This window comes from Symphalangus syndactylus, chromosome 22, assembly GCF_028878055.3.
Source record: "Symphalangus syndactylus isolate Jambi chromosome 22, NHGRI_mSymSyn1-v2.1_pri, whole genome shotgun sequence".
In the NCBI taxonomy this organism is placed as follows: Eukaryota; Metazoa; Chordata; class Mammalia; order Primates; family Hylobatidae; genus Symphalangus; species Symphalangus syndactylus.
Genome location: NC_072444.2, coordinates 50,524,232 through 50,538,975, shown reverse-complemented (window position 1 = coordinate 50,538,975; position 14,744 = coordinate 50,524,232). Strand labels below are relative to the sequence as shown.

Here is a 14,744-nt window from a genome sequence, read left to right as displayed (position 1 = left end):
GGGAAGGACCTGTGGTGTGGACGGCCTTTGGGCCACGTGAATCCAGTTGAATCTGATGAAAATGGAATTGCTGAGGCAGACTTCACGAGAAAAAAAGGAGGCTGAGGAGTGGTGTGTGTGGCTGTGGGGTGGGTGGGAGTGGTGCTTGCTTTGAGTCTCTGGACCAGGTGTGTTTAGGCTGCAGCTGGAAACTCCTTCTCCTTTGGTGCCTACATCTTTAGGTCTCCCCCAGATGCCGGGATTCCCCAAAACGGTAGTCCTCAGGGGGCAGTCTTGACCGTGTTTCCAGGAGCCAGTTGTCAGAAGTCAGGAAGGGTAGAAGGGTCGATGGGCATTTGGGGTAACAGGTCATTTCCTTGGGGACGTCCAGGCCTCCCATCTATGTCTGCTCATACCCCAATCCCCTGCCTAGAAGGAATCCTCACCACTCTTTCCAACCAGGGTGCCGCTTGGAGCCTCCTGCCCATCCTCACGACAGGCAACCCCAGGGAGGCAGGTTGTGTGGGCGCCTGGAGACGGAAACGAAGTGTCAGGGTGCATCGTTTTGGTGAGGGCTTCCTGGCTTACAGGGAGCCTGGTCCTGCCATTGGCAGGGCACTGACAGCTCCCTGGGAATGATGTGTCTGTGGTGGCAGCAGCGAGCAGGAAGGAAATCCCAGAGCATGCAGGACTGAGTCTCTTCCCTGCCAGCTGCCCGGGTCAGCCACCACCCAGACCTCCCATGCATCCACGCACACTCAGTGGTGGACACTGAGTCCTTCTGGGCTGAAGTTTTGTCCTCTTTGTGGCAGGGACCGCAGTGCCCAGCATGTGGAATTCAGGAGGTGATGAACCTGGCACACAGTTCTGCTCTGTAAGTCAGAGCTGATTATCACCCTACAGAGCACAGCTAAGGGCATCTAAACTGGGTTCATTCAAATCCTGACTCTATCCCTTCCTAGCTGGGGGCATCTAAGTGCTCTGTGCCTCGGTTTCCTTCTCTATATAATGGAGATAAAACACTTATTAGCACATGGCCTGGCTCATAGTATGTTTGTAATAAATGGTTACTATGTTCATTGTGATTCCCATGATGTTTGCCCCCAGCAACACTGCAGCTTCAGTTGGAGGCTTGGGAAGCTTAATGGGAAAAGGGAAAGATCAGGAAAAGGGGACATGAAAGCAGTGTGGGGGACTCAGATACCACAAATATTCACGGAGCCACTGATGTTTGCCAGGCACTTTTATAAACATGTGATTTAATCTTTCCCAAAACCCATGCGAAGGGCATCCTTTTGTCTCCATTTTCTATTATATATGCCAAAATGAGCCTCAGGGAAGGCAAGTAACTCACCCAGGGCCACACAGCCCATCACAGCTCAGGCAGGGCCCCAGGCAGGACAATCCCGTGGCTTGGGGTGTTGGGAAGTTTGCCTTCATTCAGTCCTGCGAAGCCTCAGAGGAAAGGCTGATCTTGGTGCTGTCACCCTGTCTCCCTCCAGGTCACCTCCAGGTCACAGTGTGGCTGGGGCTCTTGGGCCTTCAGTTTTCTTCCTGCCGAGTGGGTTCAGGAAGAGCAGGCTCTGAGTCACTGGGGCCCCTGCTGGTGATGGGGGCTTAGACACGCGTATGGTCCATTGCTGCCCTCCAGGGTTGAGGCTCGTCTCAGGACCGTGCCCTGGCTCCTGTCGAAGCGGCTCTGTGTTTGGTCGGGGCCTACTCTGTCCGGCCACAGCTCTGCGCCTTTTTCCAGCAGCCTTCTCTGAGCTCTCCCTGGACTTTGGCAGCAGCATGAGATTTTTCCATGTTTCTGGCTCCGTCGCCCACAAGCTGAACAGTGACTTGGCGTCAGGTGGCAAAGAGAACAGGTGCCTTCCTGGGAATGGGCAGTGGTGGGGGGTCAGGGAGAGGGAGGCTAGAGGGTGGACAGGACCTCCCCGCAGCGGCAAGAACAACTCCAGCTCCTGCCTTCCTGGAACCCTTCTGCCATGGAGTCCCCCAGGCTGAGGAGGCCTCGTGGGGGCCATTTCGCACACCAAGAGGCTGAGTCACTTGCCCAAAATTGGGCCTCTGGTGAGTGACAGGCAATTGGACCAGTCAGAGTGACTCGGGGCATGCGGTCTCACCACCTCACCACAGTGCTGTCTTCCCACGGCAGCACCTGCCTAGAGGATGGTAGCTGGGCCAGGCGCTGCCCCCACTGCCTCACAGGCCTCTTGGGGGTCAGAGATGGACAGGGGTTTAGGTAGTCCCTCCTTCATCCTGTCCTCATGGATGGATGCCTGTGCCCTCCCTAGATTTTCTCACCGTCCGAAGGGGAAGGGCTAGCCCCGGAGAGCATCTTATCTCTTGTTTGATGGATGGCCCAGAGAAGGTGAGTGGCTTGCCTGGGGCCACAGAGCAAACTGGAGTCAGGGCCGCCCAAACACAGGAGTCCTGACTCCCAGGCACTCATGCACTCACAGGGCAGGGCCTGCACTGTCTTCCCTGCTTCCCAGGAAGATACCTTGTGGGTAGATGTGGGAGAGAACAGGCCAGCCTTGACCAGTCCCATCCACCCAGCTGTTAAATATTCTGGGAATCCATAAAACTGACAGCCAACTCGTGGGGATGGTCGTGGCTCCTGTGTTCCCCACCACCCAGCAGGGGCACCTGGGGAAACCTCCAGTGCAGAAATCGTGCTCTGCCATTTCCTGTATCTCCAGCTATTCCCCATCTGAAGAGTGAGGTGGTTAGACCAGGTCCCTGGTTTTCTTCCAGTCACCCCCTGCTGGAATGCCAGGAGCTCTCTTCTGTGCTGGGGGAAGCTGCCGCTGGCCTCAGCTTCCCCATCTGTGAGATCGGGCTCCGTGCCGATCTCACAGTCTTGTTGAACTCATCAAGAGACCCATGGGGAGGAAAGCGCTTGCAAGGAGAGCAGCTAAGGAAAGGCCGGAATGGTCCGAGCCCTTTGTCCCTTCTTGTATCGGCAGCAGGCGACCTGCCCACCAGCCGGGGCCTCCCGTTCCGTTCCATTCCGTTTAAGTAAGCTCTTTCCCTGTGCAAGGGAGCAACCGACCTCAAAGGCCCGGCCCACAAAGGGGCCCCCGACATGGCTGGGAACAATGCGGCCTGTTTACCTGACAGATTGTCCGCTTTCTTTTCATCTCGTAGGAAAAGAACTCCCGCGGGGAGCCGCTAATCCCAGAGTAAACAGATGACCTCGTGGTGCCTTTCTCCCGGAGGTGGGGTTCCTAGCGCAGCACCCCAACTGTGCAAACAGACTCTAGAGGGCTCGATGCGCCTGCGGGGGCGTGGCTGGGGACCTGGGCCTGGGCCAGGAGGGGCCTTTCCCTCTTGCCAGCCCTCTTTTCTTCCTTTGTGATTTCAATTGAATGGGGAGAAGCTCAAAGGCAGGGGCATGAAAGGTCAAAGCCAATTTGCAGGGCCAAGTGTGGGGGAGGAGAGAAGGGCCCAGACCAAGCATTTTTTCTGGAGGCCTGACCTTGACCTGGAAGCAACTCCTCCCTCTCTCGGCTCTTCTGAGGACATTGCCCTGGCAGAGCTGGCTTTGCCTTCTGGCCACCCCCTTACTAGCTAGCTGTGTGACAGAGGCCAGCAAATGCTCCTTTCTGAGCCTGTTTCCTCATCTGGAAAGCAGGGATACAGGGACCTGTCGGGTAGGACTGCTGTAAAATACTGTGGTGTGCTTTCTATAAGTGGTGGCTATTTATGATTAGGGAGGGAGTGAGGCTGAATCTTGAAGCTGGAATGCCAGTGGAGGCTAGAGGGTATTCCAGGCTGGAGGGACAGGCAGAGCTGGGACAAAGGCACTCAGATGGCAATGAATAGTGTTTGTCTGGGAGACTGAATAAAATAGCCTCTGAAGCAACATTTTATTGAAGGGTGGTTATCTCTGGGAGGGAAACAGAATTCCCCCACTTTCCAGCAGTGTGACCTTGGGCGAACCATTTGACCTCTCGATGCTTCAGTTTCCTCATTTATAAATGGGGATGCGAAGTCTTGTATCAAAGGACTTTCATGAAGATGAAAAGAACCTGATGTATAGCAGACACTCAAACATTAGCTTTTAGGGCTTTAGAAAGGGCAAGTTCTCCCAGTACTTTGGGAGGCTGAGGCGGGTGGATCGTCTGAGGTCAGGAGTTTGAGACCAGGTTAGCCAACACTGTGAAGCCCCGTCTCTACTAAAAATACAAAAAATTAGCTGGGCATGGTGGCACATGCCTGTAATACCAGCTACTTGGGAGGCTGAGGCAGGAGAATTGCTTGAACCCGGGAGGTAGAGGTTGCAGTGAGCTGAGATCGTGCCATTGTACTCCCGCCTGGGCAACAGAGTGAGACTCTGTCTTGAAAAAAAAAGAAAAAGAAAAAGAAAAAGAAGGGGCAGGTTGTAGGTTCTTTATGCCCTGAATGAGGCTGTGGGAGTCTGGTGGAGTCAAAGACAGAGGAGACCCATCATGCCCACTTGGTCGCTAGCAGACAGCCATTTGCCTTGGGCTGCAGGGAGCCAGGGTGGGGGCCTCACAAAGGGTGTAGCCTTGAGCACCCAGCTGGCCCAAGGGCCTGAGCCTGCAACCCCCCTTTCCTGGGCTGTATCTTCTGGTCTGTTCCTTGGCTCTCTTGGGCCTGCTCCTCTCATCATAGCTCTCAGGAGGTCCTTGATCCCCAGCCCCTATTTGGGGTAGAGAAGGTGAGAAATGCTTAGGGTAAGTTATGCTGCCACTGGCTTCTTCAGCATCAGACCCCTGATTCAAACAGGTGGTGAGTTCCTGGGCCCCTTGGCTTTCCCCAAGGACCAGCAAAGGGCCTTTTAAAGAGAAAGAAGAAAAGGTAAGCAGGGAGCATAATATTTGATGAGCACCTTAAAGCAAGTTCATGGGTATCAGATAGAAACGTTTGGCTTCACTTAACGGGAATCTCAACTCATTGTGGCTTAAACAAAATTAGGTTTATTTTTCTAACATAATTCTGAAAATGAGTGGTTGCTAGCCTTGGTCAGCTGCTGGTGATGCCAAGTACTGGGCTCTTTCCAGCTTTCTGTTCATCGTCCTTAGCATGTGGGCCTCCTCCTTGCCTTGTGGTGGCAAGATGGCAGCCTCGGCTCCCTGGGAAAGTAGAGGGTCTCCCAGGAGCCCCCTGTTGGTGTCTCATTGGCCAAAAGTGGGTCACATGGCCAACCCTGGAAGCAAGGGATGCTGGGAATGCAAACACTTGGATGTTCTTCTCCAGCGTCAATGGCAGGGTCAGGCAAGCATGGGTGGGGTGTGGGAGTGAAGGAATGGGAGTGGAGTCATCCAAGCAGCCACCTGCCAGAGAAGATAGTACTGTAGTACTCACAGCCCAGTCTTACATATGGAAAGCTGGTGCCAAGGGCAGAGAAATGCTTACTCAATAAGCAGTTTGATTGATCTACTTAGATATTCTGGGCTCACAACCAGAGATCCAGAGATAAAAGTAATTTCCTTGCCTTCCAGAGAGAGAAGGAGAATAATAATAGTAATAATAACAATATAATAGCTAAAGTTCACTAAGTGTGTAGTGCTGGGCACTTATTGAGCACTTTCTAGACTTTATCTTGCCTCATGCCCACCCAACCCCAAGCGACAGACACCATTCTAACTGCTGTGGAGGAAACAGAGGCTCTTTGAGGCTCAGTGAGGCCTGAGGCACACAGGCCTGCCCCCCTCTCACAGCATGAGGTGGTGGATTTAATAATCCAGGTATGAATCAGGCCATTGGGCAGCCTCCTTGCTAGGGACTGCATCGAGGATTTCTGAAGGTGGGGAGACACGGAAGCACCAATTAGAATTTCCCAGTCGAAGTGGGAAAGGTGTCTTGGGTGAGAAAAGACACCTGGAAGGACACATTATTAGTGACCTAGTAAAATCTAAGGCATCCCTAGGGTCTATCTACTCACACTGTAACAGGAATTTTTGTATTTAAAGGGAGTGTTGGAAATAAAAGACTTGTAAAATCAGTAAGTGACATGAATGCAAATATTTTGAAAATAAAGTTCTTTAGTTTACAAAATACTCAAAGATGGAAAAAATAAAATATCCTAACATTTGATGCTGGTGATAGTGTGGTGAACTAGACAACATTTGCACACTGCTGGTGGGAGGGTAAATTGGTATAAACCTTCAGAAAAGCAACTTGAAAAACATTCTTCAAAATGTGCTGATCTCTTGGTTTTACTCCTGGAAATATATCTTAAAGAAATGATAAATACAATTAGACAGTTATTTCTGTGCAAGGCAGATAATTTGTTGAAATATGAATTTATGCGGTTTTCCCTTTGTATTTTTCCTTTCAATGTCCCCTACACGTAGCCAGACTTCTTTCTGTTTCCTAGTCTCAGGGGCATTTGCAGATATTTGCCTGAATCTACTTGCAGGCAATATCTTTTCCTGTCCTTTGTGAAAGAAGAAGGCCAAGAAAGAAAATGCCAAAAAAAAAAAAAGAGATAAGTGTGAAGGAAAAGGGAAGAAGGAAGGTTTCTAGTGCCTGGGAAGAAAGCCCAAGTCCCAGAGGCCTGACCTAAGCCCTTTCCATAGCAGTGCCTCGGGATGTGACATGGTTTTCCAAAACTTGCTGTCTGTCCAGGGAAGCTGGAGCCAAAACAGCCACACTCCAGCATTCTGAGCCCTCAACCTGGCCCCAGCCACTGGGTGTCAAGGAGCACGCTAGCTGGGAGAAGAGGCACCTCTGAGGAACACTTCCTGGTGCCTAGCAAACTGTGCAAACCCCAGGCCCTTTGCTTGGCCTCAGAACCAAGGAGTCCTGAAAGTAATAAGGTTGTTTTTTCTGGCCAGTCTTCAAGTGGGATTTAAAGAAAACTTTGAATGTGACATTTTCACATATCTACATTCATGAGAAAACATATTTCCAAAGACAACTGAGTATACAGTTATTATCTTATTTGATTTTTCAACTAGTAGTTAAATATTTTCCATAGGAAGATACCGAAGTCTCCTGCCTTGTGTTCCCTGAACTCCAAGCACATAACTCATTGCACCAACCTGGCTGGGAGAGTCATTCTCTATATTTAGTGCCTCACTGTTCTTCGAGGTTCTTGGGTCCTGGAGACTTCTCAGAGCATTATCTTGTTTACCTCTGCGTCCCCAGTGCCTTGCACAATGCCTGGCAAACACTATGGGAATGAATGAGGAAATGAACAAGTATGTGAATGAATGAATGAATGAATGAATGAACAAATGGGTGTCTGGTGTCTGAGATAAAGGGCCTGGTGAGATCCGTTCCTGTTGTCTCCACATAGATGCTGCTGGCAGCCCTGAGGGCTGTGCACACGGGCCAGGCGGATGGAGTTAACTGCAAACACACTTGGGAAGTGTAAACAGCCCTCCTCCGGGCCAGGCCGACTGGCAGCCTCACGGGCAGCTTGCACAATCCTGTGGGCTGCTATGATACTCATTTTTTGGGCATGGAGTCATCTCTGCCGTGGGCCTCTCCCTCCTTGCCCTGGATTGTCTTGGCAACACAGATGGAACTGCGTGTCTGTTGTCAGTGGGAGGAAGTTCAGACCCCCGGCCCCTCCAGGAACCCCATTCTAATTTAGAGCTGCCCAAGGACCCGAGGAGGCTGGAGCTGAGAGGGAGCTTGGGGATTACCTAGCCCAACCTCTTCATTTTCCAGATGAAGGATCTGAGACCTAAAGAGGTGGGGACACTAAGGCCACTGTAAGTGTGTCAAAGCTTGCCACAGAGCTAGCTGGGTGTCCTGGGATGGCAGCTGGTTTCAGAACCAGCCAAGCAAGGCCTGTAAATCCTGGCACAACAGACTGTCCAGCCATGTGAACTTGGATCAGGGACTTCTTCCTGAGTCTCCGTCCCTTCATCTGCAGGGCACTGCGTGCAAGCGTGTTGCGCAGACCTTAGGGAGCGCTGATGGTAAAATGCCTAGCACAGTGCCTGGCTCAGACTAAGGGCTTCCTTCTTCTGCGTCCCTCTGCCCTTTCTTTCCAAACTTTTCGTGCTCACCATTCCTCCATGTCTGGGCATGAAACGCCGCTGCTTCCCTCAGAACCTCCACTTCAGGGCCACCCCCTTCCCCTGTTGGCTCTGTGTGATGTGGTTGCCTCTGTATTCATTAGAATCCACTTTCTTTCATGCTTTTTCTGTCTTCACACAACTGTTGATCCTGCCAAAATCATTCATTCATATTTTTCTTCTTTTCTCCATTCTTACAGGCCTTCCCAGGCCCCTGCTATCTGCCAGCCATCTGCTGGGCAGAGATGCTCATGGCCGGCACCTGCCCCTACAGAGCGCGACTGCTTCTCTGGAGAGGCTGCGTGGGCAATGACAGCACAGGGGAGGAGAGCTGGATGGCAGGGGCAGTGCTGTGTGTCCTCAAAACCCTGTGCCATCTCTCTCCTTTCTGGAATGCTGTGCTAGGCAGAATAATGTGCCCCACAAAGAGGGTGTCTTAGTCCTGACTGCTAGAACAGAATATTATAGACTGGGTGGCTTAAACAGCAGGTATTTCTGTCTCACGATTCTGGAGGCTGGAAGTCTGAGGTCAGGGTGCCAGGATGGTTGGGTTCTGGGGAGGGTCTCTTCTGGGTTCACAGATGGCTGCCTTCTTGCTGTGCATACCCATGGAAGACAGCAGAGTGAGCCGTGGCAAACTCTCCTGCCTCTTCTTCTAAGACTGTTAATCCCATCATGGGGGCTCCAGCCTCATGACCTCATCACCTCCCAAAGGCCCCACCTCCTAACACCATCACAGTGCGGGGCAGGATGTCAACACTGAAATTTTAGGGAGACACAAACATTCAGTCCATAACAGATGGCCATGTCTTACTCCCCCAAATCTGTGGATGTGACCTCACATGCCAAAAGGACCTTTGCAGATGTGATGAAGATACGGACCTTGAGAGGGGTGGTTATCCTGGATTACCAGGGTAGGCACGAGGGTCCTTGTGAGAGGAAAGCAGGAGGTCACAGGGAACAGAAGATGCTATTCTGTGGTTTTGAAAATGGAGGAAAGGGGTGAGCCACAAGCCAAGGAATGTGAGCACCCTTGGAGCCTTCCAAAGGAACAAGTCCTACTGATGCCTTGATTTTAGCCCCGGGGAACTCATTCCTGACTTCAAGATACAGAATGCAAACACAGAAGACTACAATTCCCATTGCCCCTGCAGTTTGGTGGGGTCATGTGACTAATTCTGGCCAATGAAACATGGCCCAGGTGACACTTCCCTTTAGCCCGAGGCTTCACCCTCTGCCTTTTCTCTTCCCCTGCCACAGCCACTGAGGACATTCTAGCTGCTCAGGATGCAAAATGACGGAGCTGCTGGCAGCCTGAATCCCCAAGTGACTGTGTGGAGCAGACCCTCCACCTGACTACCAAAAACTACCAGGATCTGGTGTTACTTGTTATAGCATCATAACCCAGGCTCTCCTGATGATGAGTACTCTGATGAGGCTCTTGCTTCACAGAGGAGGTGACAATTAAGCCTTGAGGAGACACACATGTGCATGTGTGGTTGAGACCTCTGTGGGCACGGGTCTGTATGCACACACATCTTTGTGCAACTCAGAGTGTATGTGCATTTGTGTGTGTATCTATGGGTTATCTCTAGGTCTAGCTCTGGTTCTGTGCAGTCTGGCACAAACTAAGTTGTCAGGATGTGAGTGGGTGTCTGGTGTTGAGGGGTCAGATACAGTGAGTACAGTACAAGCGAATATGAGGGGAGGGTGTGATGACAGTGAATAGATGCTTTCGAAACCATCAGGAAGAAAAAGACGTGGGACACACTGGTAGCTCCAAAGGTGAGTCCTGAGTCCTGTGCCCCTGGGGACCAGCTTCAGAGCCACGCCATGATTTATTAATCTGTAATTGCTGTGGGAGAGTGGCTCTTTCTGGAGGGGCAAGCGTGAACCACGTCAGTCCCACCACGGGTCGGGTTGGCACGATGTGTTTATTGCCCATATTACTCACTGTTTTGTTACCTGAAATACATCTAATTCCTATTAATAACGAGCACTGTAGGGCATACATTTCATCATTAGCATTAAATGACTTTATTGCAGGATACAAAGGAGCTGCCTGTGATGTGTGACGCAACTGTTGGAGCGAGGGCCTTTGGAGAGAGGGCGTGTGTGCACACGAACACGCACACACATGAGCTCTCTTATGTCCTGGTCATTGTGCATTGAGGGTGTGTATCACAGGCAGACAACTTTTCTTGCACACTTATGGCACCTCCTGAAGCAAATATTTTGTTTGCTCGGCTTACCAATGGGGTGCCGGGAAGGCCACTGTGTCCCTAATTGGTGTGGTACCCTAGGCCCAAGACAGGAACTTGTTTTCCTGAGAGTCTGCGCAGGCCGAATGCAGGCCTAAAGGCCTTCAAAACTCTTACCTGAAAGAAACCCAGGACCTATCTGTGGGTAGCAGTTGCAAGCCTCATTTTACATATGAGGAAACTGAGACTCTCAGAGCCCAGAGGTCCTGTCTAAGGTGTGCGGTGGAGCAACTGCTTAAATCCAGCCAAGCCTCGCCCTCTATGCTCTTCCATGTGAACTTGAACCTTTGTTAGGTGCTCTGCCCCTCATTTTCCCAGTCAGTGGGGCTGGCTCATCCTCCCCTCCCTGCCAACCTCACAGGGCGCTTTAAGATCAAGCGAGATGAGGTATTGGCAACACAAAGACTGCAGGAAGCATGATGCACGGATTACCTGAGCGGGTTTGAACTGCTGTTTGGGAGCTTTATGACTGAGATTACTCATTCTCCTTCCTTTTTTGTTTTGTAACAACTTTGTATCTTTCACTAATGGCCGTGAGAGTCTCCCCTCTGGCCCCTGTTGTTATTATTAGTAAGAACTGATGTCAGAGCCCAGTTGGGGCAAGTGGTCAAGGGGCTTGGCGGGACTGCTCTTCTGCCCCCAGGTACACACTTGCCTTTGCAAAAACAACTCCCTATTTGGCAAAAGGCAGTGTTTGCCCTGGGACAGGGCCTTGCAACCCCATGCCAGGCCCTGTTTATTCTGGCATAAGCCACGGTGGTGGCCAAGCGCTCTGAGTTTATTGAACTTCCTGGATTTCTTATCACACAGTCTGCTCTGCCAGGCAGCAGGTGAAATGCTGATATGTGCCCAAGGGAAGATATTAAGAGGGCTGCAAACACCACCCCTGTCCCCCGAGAAGCAGGCAGCGCTGGGCAGGGCTGCTGGGGCCAGTGGGGGGAAGGTTGAAGGGGTAGGTCAGATGTGGGGATAAACCTTCCCTCTCCTTAACCTTGCCTGAACCTGGGCTCCCCATGGCTGAATTCCTGCCCCTGAATTCTTGGTGGTGTCTCCCTGTCCAGCCTCCACACCTTTGCCCGGGTCTTGCCTCCGATTTGGATTTCCTTCCCCAGTCTCTCCAGTTGAAATCCTACCTGCTTGGTAAAATAAAAGAATGACGGAATGAGCTTCGAGGCTGGGACTGGTAGGTGACGGACTGTGTCTCTCCTACCACATTTTCCTGTGCGTTTCCCTGCTTGTAGGCATTGATGCTTAGGGGCTCCTCAGGATGTCAAAGGAAGTCCTCAGGGAGCCTCGCAGAGCTTGAGAGAACCTCACACAACACTGTGTGGCTGCAGAAGGCTGGGTGGTGGTTGCAGGAGTGAGTGGGTAGGGGAGGGGCTTCCAGGGTCATGGGTGGGAAAGCCCTTACTCACACCCTAACTCCCAGTCTTCCGGCACTGTGGCCTTAGGGAGTGGCCCCAGGCTTTCTTTGCCTGAGTGTATTGAGTTTCATGGCAGCCGTTTCTTTTTTTCTATTTATTTATTTATTTATTTTTGAGATGGAGTCTCGCTCTGTCGCCAGGCTGGAGTGCAGTGGTGCGATCTCGGCTCACTGCAACCTCTACCTCCCAGTTTCGAGCAATTCTCCTGCCTCAGCCTCCCAAGTAGCTGGGATTATAGGCGTGTGCCATCATGCCTAGCTAATTTTTTTTTTTTTTTTTAGTAGAGACGGGGTTTCACCATGTTGGCCAGGATGGTCTCCATCTCTTGACCCCGTGATCTGCCCGCCCTGGCCTCCCAAAGTGCCAGGATCACAGGCATGAGCTACCGCGCCCAGCTGGCAGCCCTTTCTTTGGAAGGCTTACTGTCTACAAAGCACCACCATGAGTGTGGCAGGTATCTTTTATCAGAGCTTATGTAGCCCTAAGGGAACTTCAGAAAAGTGATTGGCCTTCAATAGCCTTTGCACTGTGATTGCACTGTAATTGCACCATTCCTTGTAGAATAGAATTCCTGAGTCTCCTTCATGTGCCTATCACACAACAAACCCACCAGTTGCTATTGTTTATCGTCTTTCCAGGTGAGGAGATTCATTGAAATGATGCCAATGGCCCCAAGTCACACAGCTGATGGTGGCAGAGCAAGGGTTCAGCCCAGGCTGGGTCTTTCCTCCCTGCAGACCGAAGGAAGTTCCTCCTTCTGCACGCCACAGGTCCCTCTTGCTGGCCAGCAGTTCCCCAGCCCGCCTGCCCTCCTGTGTCTGGGGGCTGTGGCAGGCGGGGCCTCTGCTAATGTGGAGTGAGTTGAGGCATACCTTAGGGTCCAAGATCAATATCTATGCTCTCTTGGTTCCTGTAATGTTTGGGAAGACCCTGTGATTATGTAGTCCACTGTCTTCCTCCAGTTGCAGGGCACAGCCATTGACAGATACATCAGCACCTATATCTGAGGGAAGGAGTCTCAAGCCAAGACCTTTGATGCGGGAGAGCAGCAGCTCCAGGTTGGGTCCTAGAGTGGCCACACTGGGAATTGAGGCTCATCGTCAGAATAAGGAAAGGACGTGCCTTGGGGAACAGAGAGAGGGAGGGAGCAATGATGAATTAGTTCCCACTGCACTGCACACAGGCACTGTGACGATTCATGATGGTGCCATCTCATTCCATTCTCTCAACAACCTCGTAAGAAAGGTCTTGATTTGATCCCCATTTTGCAGAAGAGGAAATGAGGCACAGAGGAAGTGATTTTCCCAAGGCCACACAGCTAGCATGGCAGAGATAGGGGTCAACCCCGGCCTGTGACAGCTTTCTGATTTTGCCAGGGCGTAGTTCCCTATACTGGAAACATGATTATCAAAGGGACTTATCTTCAGGCAGAGCTAGAAGAGAGGTCTGGGGAGAGAAGAGTCATTGTTGCGATGAGTCAGGGGCCCTCAGCTCCAGGCCAGCAGCCAGTCTGGTCCTGGCAGCTCCTGCCGCCCACCTGGTATGGCCAGAGGCCTGAAGGCGCTTCAGCGAGGTTAGTCAGCCCAGGTGAGTGGCAAGCAGGCACCCATCAGGAGGTCCGCCTCCACCCCCTGAACTTCTGATGAGAAAACAACCTAAGTACTGCATCTGGCCTCAGTCCTGAGCCTCCTCCACCCAGGGTACATTACTCACTGCCCCACTGGACCCATCGCCCCCCTGGGAGGGGCCGCCAGTTCGGCTGGCCCCGTGGGCCATGTGTTTACAGGGGGTGTGTGGAGGAGGGGCTGGGCAGCACCCAATCATTCGCATCCCCTCACTAGACCTTATGGGGACCCAGGCATTCAGAGACATGCGGCTGGGCCTGGGGCACCTCCAGCCTTGTATATTAAACAAGAATAAAGTTATTTGGCTTCACCTTAAAATTAAAATTATGTTCTTTAGAGAAAATTTGGATAAAATAGTGAAACAAAATAAGGAAAAATAATGTACCCTGAGATAAGAACTGGGTTCGTTTCTTCCCAGACCTCCGTATATGTGTATTGGGTGGTTTTGCATAGTTGATGCCATCGTCCCCTTTACTGTGGATGGAGTGCCCTGGGCTTCCCTGGGCCTCCTCATTCATTTACCTGCACCTCAGCCTGAGACCTGTCTGACTGCAGAGCCCAAGTTCTGTACATACTCTTATAATTCCAAGTTTTGTACCTAACATCTCATCAGAGGTATTTCCTCTATGATGAGAAATTCTGGGTAAACATCAGGTTTAACATCCGTACGTTACTCCCTTGAGTGGCAGTTCCACACATACAAAATCCCGCCCCCGGGGCGGGACACTTTAGTTATTTCTAATCTCTCACCTTTATAAGCGCACTGCGATCAATGACTCTGGCTACAAATAGTATTTCGGGTTCTTTCCCTCAGGCAGCTGCTTAGAGGTGGGATTGTGAGATCAGAGGGTGAGGGCACCGCATTTGAGTGCCTGATTTCACCTGGCTGGGCAGACCAGCCACAGCCCAGCCCCACCCCACCACCCCTAGGGCGAGTGAGAAAGTGGCTTCAGAGGCTCCCTCTGGCCCAGCGTGGAGCCCCTGTTTTGATGCTGAGCACACAGCTGTTTTTCCTGGGGAGCAGATGTGATGCCATCTGCCACGCCTCTGGCCTATTTGAAGGCAAGTCTCAGAGAAGCAATGCCGCTTACCCAAGGTCACACAGCTGGCGCCAGAACCCACAAAACATGGTATCTCACACAGGATTTGCAAAGCACCTGCCACTAATTCTTTGGATTTTGCAGTGGACTTTCCTCTGGGGCTCAGGATCCACGCGCACTGATGTCCTTCTTGCGGCATCTTGGGAGGTTTCCACCAAGGCTGGGTTTTGGTCCACCCCCTCCTCTGGCCAGCCTCCCTCTAAACATAATGCCCACCTCTGCCCATCACCTCCTGCTGGGCTGTTGCAGTAGCCTCTGCCACCTCCACCTGTGCCCACTCTTGCTCTATTTCCCACTGAGCAATCAGGGTGACCGTCACAAAACCCAAATCCCATTGTGCCACTCCCCT

General features: G+C 51.7%; 1 protein-coding gene across 1 annotated transcript; it reads right to left on the bottom strand.

Annotated features, from left to right (window-relative positions):
• Nucleotides 1-1,493: 1,493 nt before the first annotated feature.
• Nucleotides 1,494-3,085, bottom strand: LOC134735576 (uncharacterized). Its single transcript, XM_063631137.1, is given in 3 exon segments — nt 1,494-1,855; nt 2,287-2,839; nt 2,842-3,085. Coding segments are annotated over 3 exon segments (1,146 nt in total). The 5' UTR covers nt 3,073-3,085.
• Between the last annotated feature and the right edge of the window lie 11,659 nt (nt 3,086-14,744).